The 14,243-nt window shown below is 58.3% G+C and overlaps 1 protein-coding gene across 1 annotated transcript in view; it reads right to left on the reverse strand.

Moving 5' to 3' along the window:
- Positions 1-14,243, reverse strand: part of VAC14 (Vac14 homolog (S. cerevisiae)) — a 98,692-nt gene that overhangs the window by 44,430 nt on the left and 40,019 nt on the right. The window contains exon 13 of the mRNA XM_014536803.1: positions 3,851-4,007. Within this exon, the coding sequence (XP_014392289.1) occupies positions 3,851-4,007 (157 nt within the window). The remainder of the gene's footprint in view (positions 1-3,850; positions 4,008-14,243) is intronic.

Genomic DNA, 14,243 nt, shown 5'->3' on the forward strand with positions numbered 1-14,243 from the left:
GAGGAAGAAGCTCAAGAGGTCACCTGAGGCCAGAATGGAGTCCTGAAGTCACTGCGAAGAGGGCCACCCCCCGAACTGTCAGATTGAGGGGTATTGTGACCCCATACCCACAGGAGACCGCCGGCCTGGCTACCACTGCTCGGCTCCTCCCTCGGGCGGTGGAAGAGTCCAGTGCTGGGCAAGGCTGGGGCTCACGGGGGCTCCTGTGCTGAGTGTGGGGTGAAGAGAGCAGGCCTTGAGGCTAGGCCCTGGGTCAGCACCCCTGCCCAGTAGTGGTGGTCTCTCTCAGCGAGGTCTGAGCTAGCTCACCTCGAGGTGCAGGAGCCAGCACGTGGGGAGCGCTCAGAACAGCGCCTGGTCCTCACGGGAGCTCCACATATTACAGTCACAGTTGTTATTGGGAAAAACGCCCAGGGATTGCTTTCTAGGTTTTTTCTAGAACTTCTTTCTGCTTTTGGCCACACCAGCCTGGGCTTATAAGGAACAAAACTGAATCAGAACATTCCATTTTTGTCCATGTTCTTAGAGCTGGGGTCATACTCCACCTTGGACCAGAGAGCCCTGATGTAAGCAGTTTCATCCCACCAAGAATGGGCCCGTGGCCAGGGGGAAGGACAGGGAAAACTGGGTTTTAGGGGTAAACATCAGTTCTGGGTTGACCTCTGGCCCCGGATTGCCACACTGCTGCTGTGCTTGGCAGGCGGCTCCACTCCGCAGCTGGGATGTCCAAGCCCCAAGCCGGCCAGGAGAACGGTCCCAGAGCCGCCTGCTCCTGCCGCGCCTTCTGTGCAGGCTCAGGGTCAGGCCCTGGGTCGGCTTGAGGGGGCTCAGCATCTCCTCTTCCCAGAGCCTGCACAGCCTTGGCTGACATCCCCCCGAGTAGATAGGCAGAGAAGGCACAGAAGTTGCCAAGTCACAGGAGACCAAGGTTGTTTTGTTTCACGTCACCAAATCAGTCTAGGGAGACAGGGAAACAGTGTCCCTCCACTGGCTCCCTCCCGACTGCGCCCGAGGAGGCCCTCTTCCCAGCCGGGGCCTCTGCAAAGGTCAGGAATGAAGGGGGCGCACGAGAAGCGACACCACAGCCTCAGCCCCCACAGCTCCGCACGGGAGGGAGATGTTTACACTGGGACGGGCGAGAGGAAAATCCCGTGTGGGCAGCTCTGCCTTGTGGCCCTGGGGACCGCTGCTGCACATTTAGGCCAACACAGCGCCGCCCAGGCGGGGGATGGGCCCCGCTTCCCCACCACTGCGCTCAATCTGCACCATTTGAGTTTCTGGACCCAACACCCAGGCGGGCCATTCGTTCCCCAGGAACACCACTGACTTCATCTTTGCTAGGTTCCCTGCCTCCTTGGCTTTCCAGAAAGTTCCTTTATGGGGTGGGATGATCTACCCTAAAGGGACGTAGCACTGCAGTCTGCGAGTTCTCAGAGCTGTGCCCCGGAGAGCCAGAGGAAAGCAGAATCCAAACAGGAGAGGGTCTGGCCTTGGGGCCACTGTCACCATGCTCAGCCAGATGGGAGCAGAATGACCCCCTTGCTCGCGTGCCTTAAACGCACCGCCACAAAGAGCAGCGTGCAGAGGGACGAGTGCTTTCCGACCCAACAGCCGCCCGCAACGAGGGCCTGCTGCGCGCCCTCCCTAAGGTGGCTGCGGCCCGGCTCTGGCTTCCCATGCTCTTCTATTACTGCTGTGAACTTGACCTTTTAAAATCACGGACCCATTTGAAAATCTCGTGCCAGCTGTGGATGCACATGCAGGGGTGGTCCCCCCTCCTAGAAGTGCACACGAGTCTCAGGCTGAGAGCGTGTGACCCTTGGTGCTGTGACCCCTCGAAGCAAGAAGCACTGTTGGCTGCAGCACTTCCTTGGTGTTCTTCCCAGGACGGAATTTCTTCCCGTCCGGCACACTTGGTTTGTCTATGCATCCGGGTGAGTCCCTGGCTGATGTGAGCCGGTCCTACAGCCTTGATGAGACTACTGCCTGAGACTCGACAGTGGCCGACCCATCTTGGTGGGGACTGGAGCTGGGGTTGAGTGCTTTGCCATCCAAGTGCCCCCAGCCCTTGTTCCCTAGCGGCTAGAAGGGCTTGCTCTCACAGGGCCTCTCCTGTGGTTCCCTGGGTCAGGCCCTATGGCTCCAGAGTGACCTGGGCCGCTCACAGCCATTTTTCTGGCCCATCCCTCCACCAGCAAGTAAGCATTTCAGTCATGATGAGCTCTGCGAGCAGACCCTGGGGTTCAGGCCGGGGTGCAGGGCTCCGGTGGCACTTCTCTGTGCCAGGGAGGAAGAGAAAAGCCACCTGTAGGTGGAGCACAGTCGTGGGAGGTCAAGGTGTCCATCCTGCCTGTGGCTGTGCTGCCTCAGCTTTTCACTTCTCCCACTAGGGAGAGCGGATGCTCCGACAAGGGGTAGAGGCTGGCCTGGTCCCTGCGGCCGGCGCTTTCTCCTGGTAGTCAGGTATCATTGCCACCCTGTCCCCGCCCCCAGGCCCGCCCTCTCCAAGGAGGAGCCTGCTGCTCCTCGCCCTCTCATGGAGGGCCCTACCCCCACACTCAACCTGTGGCATTCCTGCTGCAGTCCTGGGGACTTCAGGTTGACCCTCAAGTGTTGACTTGGGGACACAGGATGAAGAGCGGAGTCCTAGGCTGTGGGACAGAGGGTGGGAACCTCAGCACGGGCCCCGAGTCAGGATGTGGGTGCCTCCCTGACCATGGCCTCTGACTGCCCAGAGGAAACCCGCTCGTTGGCAAGGAAACCCCTGCATCCTGGGGAAACAAGAAGGAAGCCGGGCTACCATAGCCCCTCACTCCTTCCTTACTTTAGCAGGAATAGCTGGGACTTGGGACCAGCTGCAGGCGGAGCGTGTGCAGCGGTGGCGGCCTAGAGCCTGGGGTCCTATGGACACCCTGCTGCAAGGGCAGGGGTGGGGCTTGATGCCGAGTGTCACCGGGAGACCCTTTCATGCACGGCCTCTGTGATGACCTTGCAGCCCGGCGCAGGCAGGCCTGCAGGTGCTCTAGGTGTCCTGGGCCCAGCCTGGTGGGGCTGCAGGAGGGGAGCTGCCGCTGATGGGCCCCAAATGTATTTGACACTTGGCTTCTACATCAGAGGAGGGACTGTCTAGGACCTGGTGCCTGGTGGCAAGAGCCACTCAGGGGACAGAGACACCCAGGCAAACACCCAAGGCCCGCTGGGTGCTTTCCCACTGACTCGCACCCCTGGGCGTGTTCCAGGACGGTGTCGTTGGAGGGAACTGTGTCTGCCTGGGAGGGAGGTGCTGGGAGGAGCCCTGGCCTGGGAGAAGGGCCACTTGATGTCTGGAAGGAGCTCCGAGGGGGAGCACCAGGAACGCCACGCCACCTTCATGGCCAAGCACTCCCGGAAACATGCTGTTTGAATTATACTGTCTCTTGCCTGGGCTGCCTGCCATGTTGAGAGCTATTTTTAGCCTCTTAGGGAGGAAGGAAATGGCTGCCTAGTCTCCCACCTGTGAATCCCGACTCCAAAGCCCCTTGGTTCCTGACCAGGGAGACGCCGCTCCAGGGAGAGGCGATCGGCTGACTCAGATGGTTTTACATTAAGCCAATGGCTCCACGGGTGAAAAGTAGAGGAAGGTGAGGAAAAGGGACTAAGCGTCTCTTACAGGGGCTGCAGTGTGAGCCAGGAGGCGGCAGCACGGCCAGGTCCACCTGCCTCCTGGACAATGGCCGTCACTGACCCTCACACCCTGGCAGAACTCCAAGGCTCGAGAGGGACAGCCCCGAGGATGGCCCCAGTCCAGGATGAGACCGAGCACCAGTGTTCCCAGTGTCCCCAAGGCTGGAAGCATCAGGGGAAGACTTACTGGGAGTGGTCAGCAGGCCGGCCCTGCCAGGGGTGGGCACCTGAAGTTTGGAGTAGCTGGCCTGGAGGTCAGGGCCGTCGAGGGGGCCTGGGTCCTCTGTCTGGCCTGCAGGGGAGGAAGCGATTTCTGCCAACACCTCCAGATCCTTCAGGATAACCTGGGGAGAAAAGCAGAGGATGAGGGACAAGGACCTCACAGGCAGCTGTGGCTGGAGACAGAGCCTCCTCCAGGAGGCAGGGAGGGGTCTGCAGAGGGCAACAGGCTGGTGAGAGTGGCCAAGACTATGGCTGTAACGGTGCCCAAAACATTCTACAAAGGCCTGAGCTGAAGGGAACACAGGCAGTGGACAGGAGCGACTGGAGGAAGGAAGCTGGGATCTGAGGCCTGGAAGTCAGCTTTCCCATGACCACTCCTCTCTGGTCCCTGGCGTGGGGACGAGAGGGGACCCCAGGGGATGCAGGACTCAGGCACCAGGGCAGCCTGTGCAATACACATCTCAGGGCTCCTGGGCTGCCTATGCCCGACGATGACCCAGCAGTGCCCTCACGGCCATACTCCTGGGGGTGGCAGCCATGGCCCAGCCCAGCATCAGGTCACAGGACAAATCCTTCTGCAGAGGCGACACCAGGCCCTGGCAGATCCCAGAGGACCCTGCACATTTGGGGTGTGACTCTGGGCTCCAGGACGGAAGACTTCCTAACGTGTTCAGTTCTCGCTGCCTCTGCAGCGCTCATACACAGAAGCTAGTGGAGCAAGGCCCCTGAACCTGACCCTGCCTGTCAAGCTCTTCCAAGGAAAGCACAGAGGTGAGTGTAGAGAACAGTCCCCACTGTGCGCTCAAGTCAGGGCTGTGTCACATGGTCCCCCGGGGCTGCCCTACAATCCAGAGGTCTCTGGACCAGTGGAAACGACACAGAGCTCTGGGCGGGCCCGGGTACCATGGGCGGCCAGGCCAGCCGGGGGAATGTGGTGACTACAGTCAAGGTCAAGCTGCTCTAGGCTCTCTGTGGGATGATGAAAACGTCCACACGTTAGACTGTGGTGCTGGTGATACAACCTTATCAATATACTAAATAAAAAAATACTAGATAAGTGAAATCACTGAATCCTGTATTTTAAAAGGAAGAATTTCATCTCAAAAGAAAAAAAAAGCCACTAACCTCTCCAAGTTTGAAAGCAGTTCCTGTCTCACAGCAACTAATGTGCCAACACCCCATCCTCCCCTGGCCCCCGTGTTCACTTTTCCCGGGGTCCTCTCTGCAGCCTGGCCATGCAGCTGAGCCCCGTACCTGCTGGCCCATTCTGGCCCCCAGTGTTCTCCCAGCAGCCTGGTGTGTTCGGCACAAAACCTCCCCGAGAGACAGTAACTTCACTCCCCGCCCTGCCGCACGCCAGCCTCACCAGGTGGGACATGGCATCCCAGCTGTCCCTCCTGTGTGCTGTGCTGGGTGTTGGGGCTGCAGGTGAGTCAGACCCACCCCAGCCCAGGGCCTGCAGGCAGCCTGTACCCCTGCCCTTCTGCACATTTGGACGTCTGACTGTTGGGCCTGCAGAGAACGCATCTGCGCTGGCTGAGAAGTGTGGCTGCTAAGCAGTCCAGACGGATGGCAGGAGCAAGGGCTGCCTGGTGCCCAGGCCGAGAGCCGGGGTCAGATTAGGTCCAGAAGCTGCAAGGCCCAGGCCTCTGCTGCCATTGAGGGAGGCTCCCAGAGGGCTTTCTGCTCCAACAGTGGCAGGAAGGACGCAGAGGGTGAGATGTGGGAACAGACAGCAGAGCAGTGAGTGCGGCGCCGAGCGACAGAGCAGCCCGAGCCCCTCGCAGGATGTGTACTCACGACGCTCGACTGTCCAAGCAAGTCGCTGTGTCAACGTCAGGGAGGCGAAAGGAGACCAGGGAGTCTGGGTGGGGGAGTGACTTGTCCAAAATCAAACAGTGAGGCAAGAAGCAGGCCAAGTGTGCCTCAAAGAGTGAAACGCAGGGTTACTCCCAACGGGGCTGAAAACATGTCCACACACAAGCTTCCATAGGAACGCTCACGGAGCAGCACCCATCACAGCCGGAAAGCGGAAACCACCCAAACGTCCCTCGACTGATACCCCGATATCCACGCCAGGGAATGCTATCTGGCGATATTAAGGAATGAAGTTCTGATACACCCCCAACACGGATGAACCTCAAAAACTTCTGCTGAGTGAGAGAAGCCAGATGTGCAAGTCACATCCTGTAGATGATTCCACTTATGTGAAATGTCCAGAACAGGCGAATCCACAGACAGAAAGGAGATTAGACGTAGCCAGAGGCTGGAGGAGGGAGACACAGGGAGTGACTGCTAATGGGTACAGGGTTCCTTTTTGGGGTGGTGAACATGTTCTAGAATTAGATAGTGGTGATGGTTGCACAACCTCGTTGGCAAAGTATACTCATCCAGTGTACAATGCTGGGCTGCATACTTTAAAAGGGTGATTTTATGGTATGTGGATTCTATCTCAAAAAACACCCCAAGTCAAAATCCCAAATAGACACCCTGATTCCCAATCCAGTGGTACTTGTTGAGCAATCTGCTCTTGCTGTGCCCATGTATTGAGGGGGGAACCCTCACTGACCCCCATGATCTCACACCTGGTTCAGACTCACAGGAGGGCCGAGGGGGTCGAGGGGCAACCTCTGTGTCCTTATATTTCCTGGCACCTGCCAGCCCCACTGCACCCCTCATGCTGCTCACTCCTCGGAGGAGCCTCAGGCCCCGCCTCTCAGGCCCGCGGTGCAGGTGCACAGGGCACTCAGCCTCCAGGCAGCAAACTCAGCCGTCAAATGCACCAAGTGAGCAAGTCCTGGCGTAGGGATGGGGTTGGGACAGCGGGGCACACATGAGGGCTGCAGACCTCACTTCCCCACCAGAGGATCTGCATCGTGTGTCTCTGTACCACCTCCTCCTGCCCCACTGGGGAGTGCAGCCAGCAACGCTGCATATTTTACACTGTGAATTCTCTTATTTTAGGAAGTTTAACACCAAATGGCAAATGAATGCAAATTACACTTCAATTGCACAATTAAAGCCGGAAATGTTATCTACAGGTTCCTGCAGCAATCCCAGCCACTCCCTTGTGCTTGCATATCAAAAAATTTATCTCTGGTCCCCAGACAGCCCAGCTTGGGGCCACACCACGTGCAGTGGTGTGACACACACACACACACACACACACACACACACACACAGCCCTTTCAGTCCCCCAGCCTCCTATAGGCAAGGAGGGGAAGGAGCTATCAAACGGAGGACAAGGAATGCCTTGAGGAGGGGACCTGGGTGCCACTCTGGGGCTGCAGGGTGGCTCTCTGACAGCCAGGATCACTGGCCCTCCCCCAGCTGACTGGCAAACCCCACTTAGCCCAGGGGCTGAACTTGATGCCTCAGACCCACACTTCTGAGGCCAAGGCCAAGGCTCTGCCTCAGCAGCCAGGAGGCCCCTAGGGAGGCAAGGCCTTGGGAGGCGATGCCAACAGGGGCCCTGGGACTGGGCAACAGAGGGACAACCCTCCAGCTGGATGTGGCTGAGTCTGTGTGTCCAGCCAGGGATTTGGTGCTCCACCCCCTGCGGACCCCACAGGAAGCTCTAGGACAAGGACAGGGTGACCCTCAGCAGCCATGCTAACGAGGCACCTGCTCACGGCCTGGGAGAAAGGCCCTGGGCTATAGACGGCTGCTTGGCCTCCAGAAACCAAGCTGGCCCTCCTTCCCGAGCAACGGCTGGGCCCATGCCTGCCTGGCCTGTAATCCTGGCTCCGAGAACAGGAAAGGCTCAAGCAGGAGGAAGCCACGCCAATTAGTATGCGCTACACAGCTTTTTGCAAAATGAATATAAAACACTTGTGCTTTCTTTTTGTGTGAGAGAAAGAAGTGGGGTGGGGGAGGGGGAAGAGGGAGGGAGGAAGGTTACAAGAAAGCAATATTCTGCAGGAACAGGAGCGCCTGCCATTACCATGGCAACAGGCGGGGGCCGGGGGCTGGGGAAGGCACATCAGCTGGTCCCTCATCCTGGAGGGGAGTGAAAGGGTCAGTGGCAACTGGGTGTGCAAAACATCTGACAAAGCAACTCTGAGGGGAAGGCCGCGGGGGAGGTGGTGAGGGGTTCATACCCGCTAGGGCTTGGGGAGCAAACGAGGGAGCCAGGGCATTCCCGGGAAAGCCCTTCCTTGTCGGAGGTGACCTGATGCCAGCAAAGGGCACCTTCCAGTGAGAGAGGGGTCATCCGGATGGGGCCCCTGCAGGCTGTCACCTGCTGCGTCCAGCACGCCAGGGACAGCCTCTGGGACGGTGGCTGTTTCCTTTCCTTCTCTTAATGGTCTGCCCAGGCACTCCCTGTCCCAGCACCTCGTCCACAGACCAGCCCTGGAAAACCCCTCGCGGTAGGAGGTCCCTTCTCCGTCCCCTAGGTGCTGCCTGCTCCTTCACTATGTAGGAACGGCTGGAGACCTAGAGTGTGCACGGCCAGGTCCCTAGGCTGGGAGGCCCATCCTCGCCTCCCACGAGGTCTCCTGACCATGAAGCCCCAGACCGAGGCATCGGCAGATGCTGGATAAATACCTGCTGACCTGCAGTGCCAGGCAGGAGATGGAAGATGTTCTGCCAAGGGGATGGTCGGAGAGGCCGCCCACTTCACGCTACTCACTTATCTCTAAGACACTTCTGTCAAAAGTTTGGCTATGCCACTGGCCAGCTGATATGCCCCAGATGTCCCCTGGCTCAGCCTTCCAGCCCTGTGAGGAGCGAAGGAAATCCCCAAGCCAGGCCCTCTCCAGTCCCGGCCAGGAGGAAGCTGCGACAGTGCTTCCAAGGGACACACCAGGTGCTGGCAGGAGGGGTGAGTTCAGGCTAAACTGATGCTTCTTCCCAGAGCAGTGGGCGCAGAGCCTGAGATCTGGGTCAGGCCGAGCTGCTCCTGAATCTTGGAAGCGGAGCCGGGAGTAAGGGCAGAGGCACGGAAGCTGTGGGGCCTCTAATTCCTTCCTCTCTCTCTCTCTCTCTCTTCTTTTTCATTTTTAATAAACTGAAATCCTTCCCTAGTTCTGTGCCATATATGCAAAAATATGCAAAAGGCCTGCACCTAAATCTTACTGCTAAGTTCTACTAACAGTAGATAACAGTGTGGGTTCTGGCAGCTTAAAACATTCCAGCCGCCATCCCGGAGGGTAGAGAAGAGAAAGGCCGGCCTGGGCCAAGACAACTTGGAGCTCGCTTCCTGACCCCCAACTCCCCTTCCCTCCCACCCCCAGGGTCTCCTTCCCGCTGATGCCAATCACTGCTCCCAGGGTTATGGTTCTCTCCAGGAGCCAGGCAGGGATGGGGAAGGGCCCGCTGTGCCCAGGGCAGCACCAGAGCAGCGCAGGCACCGCTACGGCTCGGTTACCAGGCGATGAGCCGAGGGGCCAACTGTCTCCAGGGCATCGGTCCATGGCAACCAGGAGAACAGCACAGCTCCCTGGTGTCCTCCCTGCCTCCAGGTCTCTGCTTAACCCCAGGCACTTGCTCCACGGAGCCCCGGCCGGCCAAGGAGGCAGGCTCTTCTCCGGCCCAGCTTCTTGTCTGCTCGGCATGGCCAGATCCCACCAGGAGGGCCCAGGGGAGCGGGGCAGGCCGAGTGGGGTCAGCTTCCCACCCTCCCCACCTCCTAGTTGTTCACTTTCTCATAAATGTCTGTGAGTGCCTGCGAGGTGCTGGACACAGCCTGTCTGTCCCCAGAGTGAGAGGAGGCTAAGAGAGTGCACAGGGGACTTCCGACACATGCGCAGGAAGAGTGGGGGGGGTGTGTGTGTGTGCATGACAAACACGGTTTCATGGAGCATCGGAGCTGAGCTTTTGACAAGTTACTTCACTTCTCTGAGCCCCGGTCTCCTCTTGGGTAAAGTGGGGAACACAACAGAGATGAACCAGGACCACGCACATTCAGTGAAGCCCGGCACAGGGGCTGGTGTGGAGGAAGCGAGCGTTGGGGGGCGGCTCTTCCTGTGAGCAGTGGGGAGACGCCCTCATCTCAGCCACTCTGGGCTCTGTGAGCTGCCAGCAGGACGCTGTCAGGGAAATTCAGCTGACTCAGCTGTGGCCATCTCCAGAGGGGAAAACAACTGACTACATCTTGGGAGAAATGTTGGTTTCTGAAGATGCCACGAACACTGAGTAGGGCGCAGGGTGGAATCAGGGTCTGGCCTGGCTGCCCTGAGGCCTGTGGAGGGAGGGCATCAGGGCTGAGAGCAGGGGCAGGGCCCACAGTCCCCCAGTAGGATCCTAACGCTGGTCCCTCCTGGCGGTTCCCCACCGAGATGTGCATGGGAACCACCGGGAGCCTGTGGAAAGTGCCAGCGCCCAGCAGCAGGCCCACCTGAGGGAAGTCAGGAGGTCTGGGCTGAGGCCCGAGCAGCTGGATTTTCAAAAGCTCCAGGGACTCTGCCGGCAGCCCTGGTTGGGTGGCTCCGCTGTGGGGCGCCTGCCCAGCTCCCCTTCATGGACTCGCTCCTGTGCCGATGGGAAAGAAGCCTCTCTTCCCAGCCTCCTCAGGCCCCTCTGTTCATCAGGAGCCGGGGGCTGGGCAGCAGGCTCCCCCAGCACAACCCACTTCCGCCAGTTGCGGTGCTGGCTCTGGGTCCTTACTTGCTCATCACTGGAAGGAATCCAGACAGAATAACACTAAAACTCACCCGGCACACAAACCCACCGCCCCCGGAGTGGATGCTGCCAGGCCAACTGCAATGATTGTGGGGCCCCCTTTCCTTGAGGGTGGCTGAGGTGGGGCACCGAAAACGCAAAGTGCAGACACGCGGAAGAAAGAGCGAGCAGAGGCCCTCTCGCCAGGCCCAATTCTGGGACAGTTACCCTGCTGGTCTCTCCTCCCTGCCAAGGGCTCTTTCCAGAAGACCAAGTCCTCCTAGGACCCCTAGCGGTGACTGCCAGTGCCTCTCTGCTGGCTGTGGGGCCTGGTGTCTCTGGGGCCTGTGACTGGGGTCCCATTCTCTTCCTTGCCACAGGGGGAGAGTGGGACCCCAGTCCCACAGGTCAGCCACAGGGAGAACTGAATGACAAGAGCTCCGTGTCTCTGGCAGGACCCCGGGGGGTGCAGCAGCAACGGGTCCATGACTCTCTTGTTTGGGGTTTGGGATGGCCCTGTTGGGCCCAACTCGTTCCCCACCTTGGCGGGCGGGGGCGGGGGCGGGGGGGAGCGCACTGGCAAGAGGAACCAAGTTCTGGGCCCTGACATCTACCCTCGGCTCTCTGGGCTGGCATCTGACCCAGTCATGCCATCTGACGGGAAAGAAATCTTCGGAATTGAGGGGTTGTTTTGGTTTGTTCTGGAGAGTGGATGGAATGAAAATGGGAGTGGAATAAAAACCGAGGCAAGGATATGAGAAGGAAAACAAGCCCCATTCTTCCGGAAGACTGTCCACTTTTGAGCAGGCTGCATTAGTATTCCGGGGAGCGGGGTCAGGACCACACAGAGTTGGAGCTGGATGGGACTGACACAATCCAGTCCAACTGAATCTTAGGGAAGAAAACTGAGGTGAGGAGACGCCATGGACTTGCTGGTCCACAGAGTGGGGCAGCGTGGACCAGAGGCCCGCCCTCCTGCTCCCCACGGGTGCTTTCCACACCGCCCCTCCGCGTCCCGGCCACTGGCCCACTCCTGGATGGGACTGGTGGGAGCTGGGGGCCCTGGGTCAGCGCATAGCCCAGGGCAGCCTCCGGGCAGGTCACAGTCAACTGCTCAGAGAGAAGGTGCGACCAGATTGTCGCTCTGTCAAGGACAAAATGAGACCCGCACAGTGGGAGGGGCGGCCTGGATAAAGCAGTGCCCCCACCCGCTGGGCCACGGCTCTGCAGTGAGGGCACACCCTGCGTGGGGTTTTAGATGTTCTGGAATCAGACAGACACGACTGCCAATTCTGGCTCCTGGCGGTGTGACCTTGGCAAGCTCCCTCCTCACGCCTGCATTTCCTTTATGTCACACTGGGGAAAATTAAACCCACTCCAGGACTGCCGCAGGCTCGTTAAGACACTGGATGCAATGCCCCCGAACAGCACAGCCACCTCATAAACTTGGGTTTTCGCCCTCTGCTTGTCTCAGTCTCCTCCCACGGACACGTGGGGTCCCACACACGGTACCCACCATGGTTTCCGAACGGAGCCAGCAGTGGGGGTGCTGGGCGGGCTGTCATTGGCTCTCAAAGCTGCCCTCCAATGCAGGGGCCTCGAATGAAGTGGGAGCTCTCATTTCTGGGGCGGACACGGAGGGATGGCCGAGTTCCAATAGCAGCCCTCCCTCGGGGACAGGAGAGCGCAGCCCAGTCACCCGGAACCTGAGCCAGGAGAGGAACGTGTGGGGACTCAGGGCCTTCCCAGCCTTCCTCACAGCGCAGCGCTCAGGTTTGGGGCCTCTCCCGGTGGGAGCCCACGCAGGAGTCCCTGCTGTCACTCACTAAATCCCCTTAAGTGAGAGATGAGTCCCTGGGCCCAGCTGACCAACACAGCAGACCGAAGTGACAGGGCTCCTTAGGAGAAGGGAAGTCAAGGGACATGATGGGACCACAAGGCTCTGCTCCCAAAGACAGAGAGCCAAAAGCAGCACCCCAGTCTGCCCTGGGGGCTGTGCCCAGCTGCCAGTCAGGGTGGCAGAGTGAGCAGTGTTGTCATAGCACAGCGCCAGCCACCCTGCTGGCCACCTGTGTCTCTGTCGGGCCCTGGGGAGTTTTCCTGTTTTGAGAAGGTTTGAGAAGCTCTTCAGTTCCATTCCACTTCTCCCGGGACCTGGACCATGAAAACAGATGAAGTCCTTTCCCGCTCCCCCAAAGCCGTCCTCAAATCCAGCCCTGCCTATTCCCTGCAGCCCCCCGCAGGTGAGGTGAGTGCCTGAGCAGAGTGGGTTAATGGGCTAAGTTTTACCCTGAAGAGCAGAGGTGATGGCCTCTCTTCTCTCAGGATTCAGCCAGGGCTGAATGCGATGTTCCATGGGGCTGAGGAAAGGGAAGGCCCCAGGCCCGCCCTGGATAGGCCACATCACCCTTGCTGAGGTGTACATGGTACTTTTGTTAGGTGCCTCAAGTCACTCTTTAGACCTACCCCTCACCCAGCCTCCTAAGTCATGCTGCACCTACCCTCCTAAGTCATGCTGCACCTACCCTCCTAAGTCATGGCTGCACCCCGGCCTTGCTCTCCTGCAGTTAGCAGGTTCCTGAGCTGGAAACTCTAGCACTGCCACAAGTAATGCCCTCACAGTCCTACCCTCCAAATTTCCAGACAGGTGGTTCTCATTCTTTTTTCTGCTTCTATACCAGTCACATAAGCTATAAACTCCCATCAGCAATTCTCTTCATGGTTACTCTGAAACTAGAGAGAGAAAGGGGACTTTTTCTAGGCTGGAAACATCTGCTGCAGGTGTTAAGGACACCCCAGTTCTGAGGTGCTGAGCAAAGTCTGGGGAGGTGTGCCCTCTGGATCTCAATGGAATTGGAAGGTTTTGCTTCTGAGGAAGAGTGTGGCAGCGAGAGGCCCTGATGTGGGTGCTCCGCCAATGACGTCACTCCCCCTCCTCCCCCTAGACGAGCAGCAGCCGGGAGCCTTCCCCCCTGCGATGCTGCAAACACAACCTGCTGACAACGGAGTCTTGCTCCTGCCCAGGTAGGCAGCTCCACCTCAGGGTGCGGGGGCTGGGGAGAAGGTTGAAAAGGGGAGAAGGGCACCAGTTCTGCTGCCCACTGTTTTGCCTTTGCTTTTTCTAAGATTTGGAGATGGATGATCTGCCAGGGGCCTGTGTGGTCCTGAAGACCCCTTTGGGGGCCGAACGACCCTTTCACAGGGGTCGCCTAAGACCATCGAAAACACATATATAATTACATATTGTTTTTGTGATTAATCACTATGCTTTAATTATGTTCAATTTGTAACAATGAAATTGGGGGTCACCACAACATGAGGAACTGTATTAAAGGGTCGCGGCATTAGGAAGGTTGAGAACCACTGGAATAAGGAAACTGGGCTTGGAGAGGCTAGGTCACTTGCTCAAGGCCAACCAACGAAGTGGCAGAGCTGGGGACAGGACTCTGGGACCTCTAGACCCCACAGCCCTGCTCTCACCACCAGGCTGCACTGTCACTGGAGAGAAAATATTACCAGAAAGGGATGCCACTCAAAATCACAACAAAAGTATGAAACACCAATAGTAAACTTCATACTGAGTTAAGACCTACAAAAAAGACCCTGAAACGTTACTAGACAACTTACCAGGGATGCCACTCAAAATCACAACAAAAATATGAAACACCAATAGTAAACTTCATATTGAGTAAGATCTACAAAAAAGACCCTGAAACGTTACTAGACAACTTACGTAAATGGAATGAGCCCTGCTC

This window comes from Myotis brandtii, unplaced genomic scaffold, assembly GCF_000412655.1.
Source record: "Myotis brandtii unplaced genomic scaffold, ASM41265v1 scaffold165, whole genome shotgun sequence".
Lineage (NCBI taxonomy): Eukaryota > Metazoa > Chordata > Mammalia > Chiroptera > Vespertilionidae > Myotis > Myotis brandtii.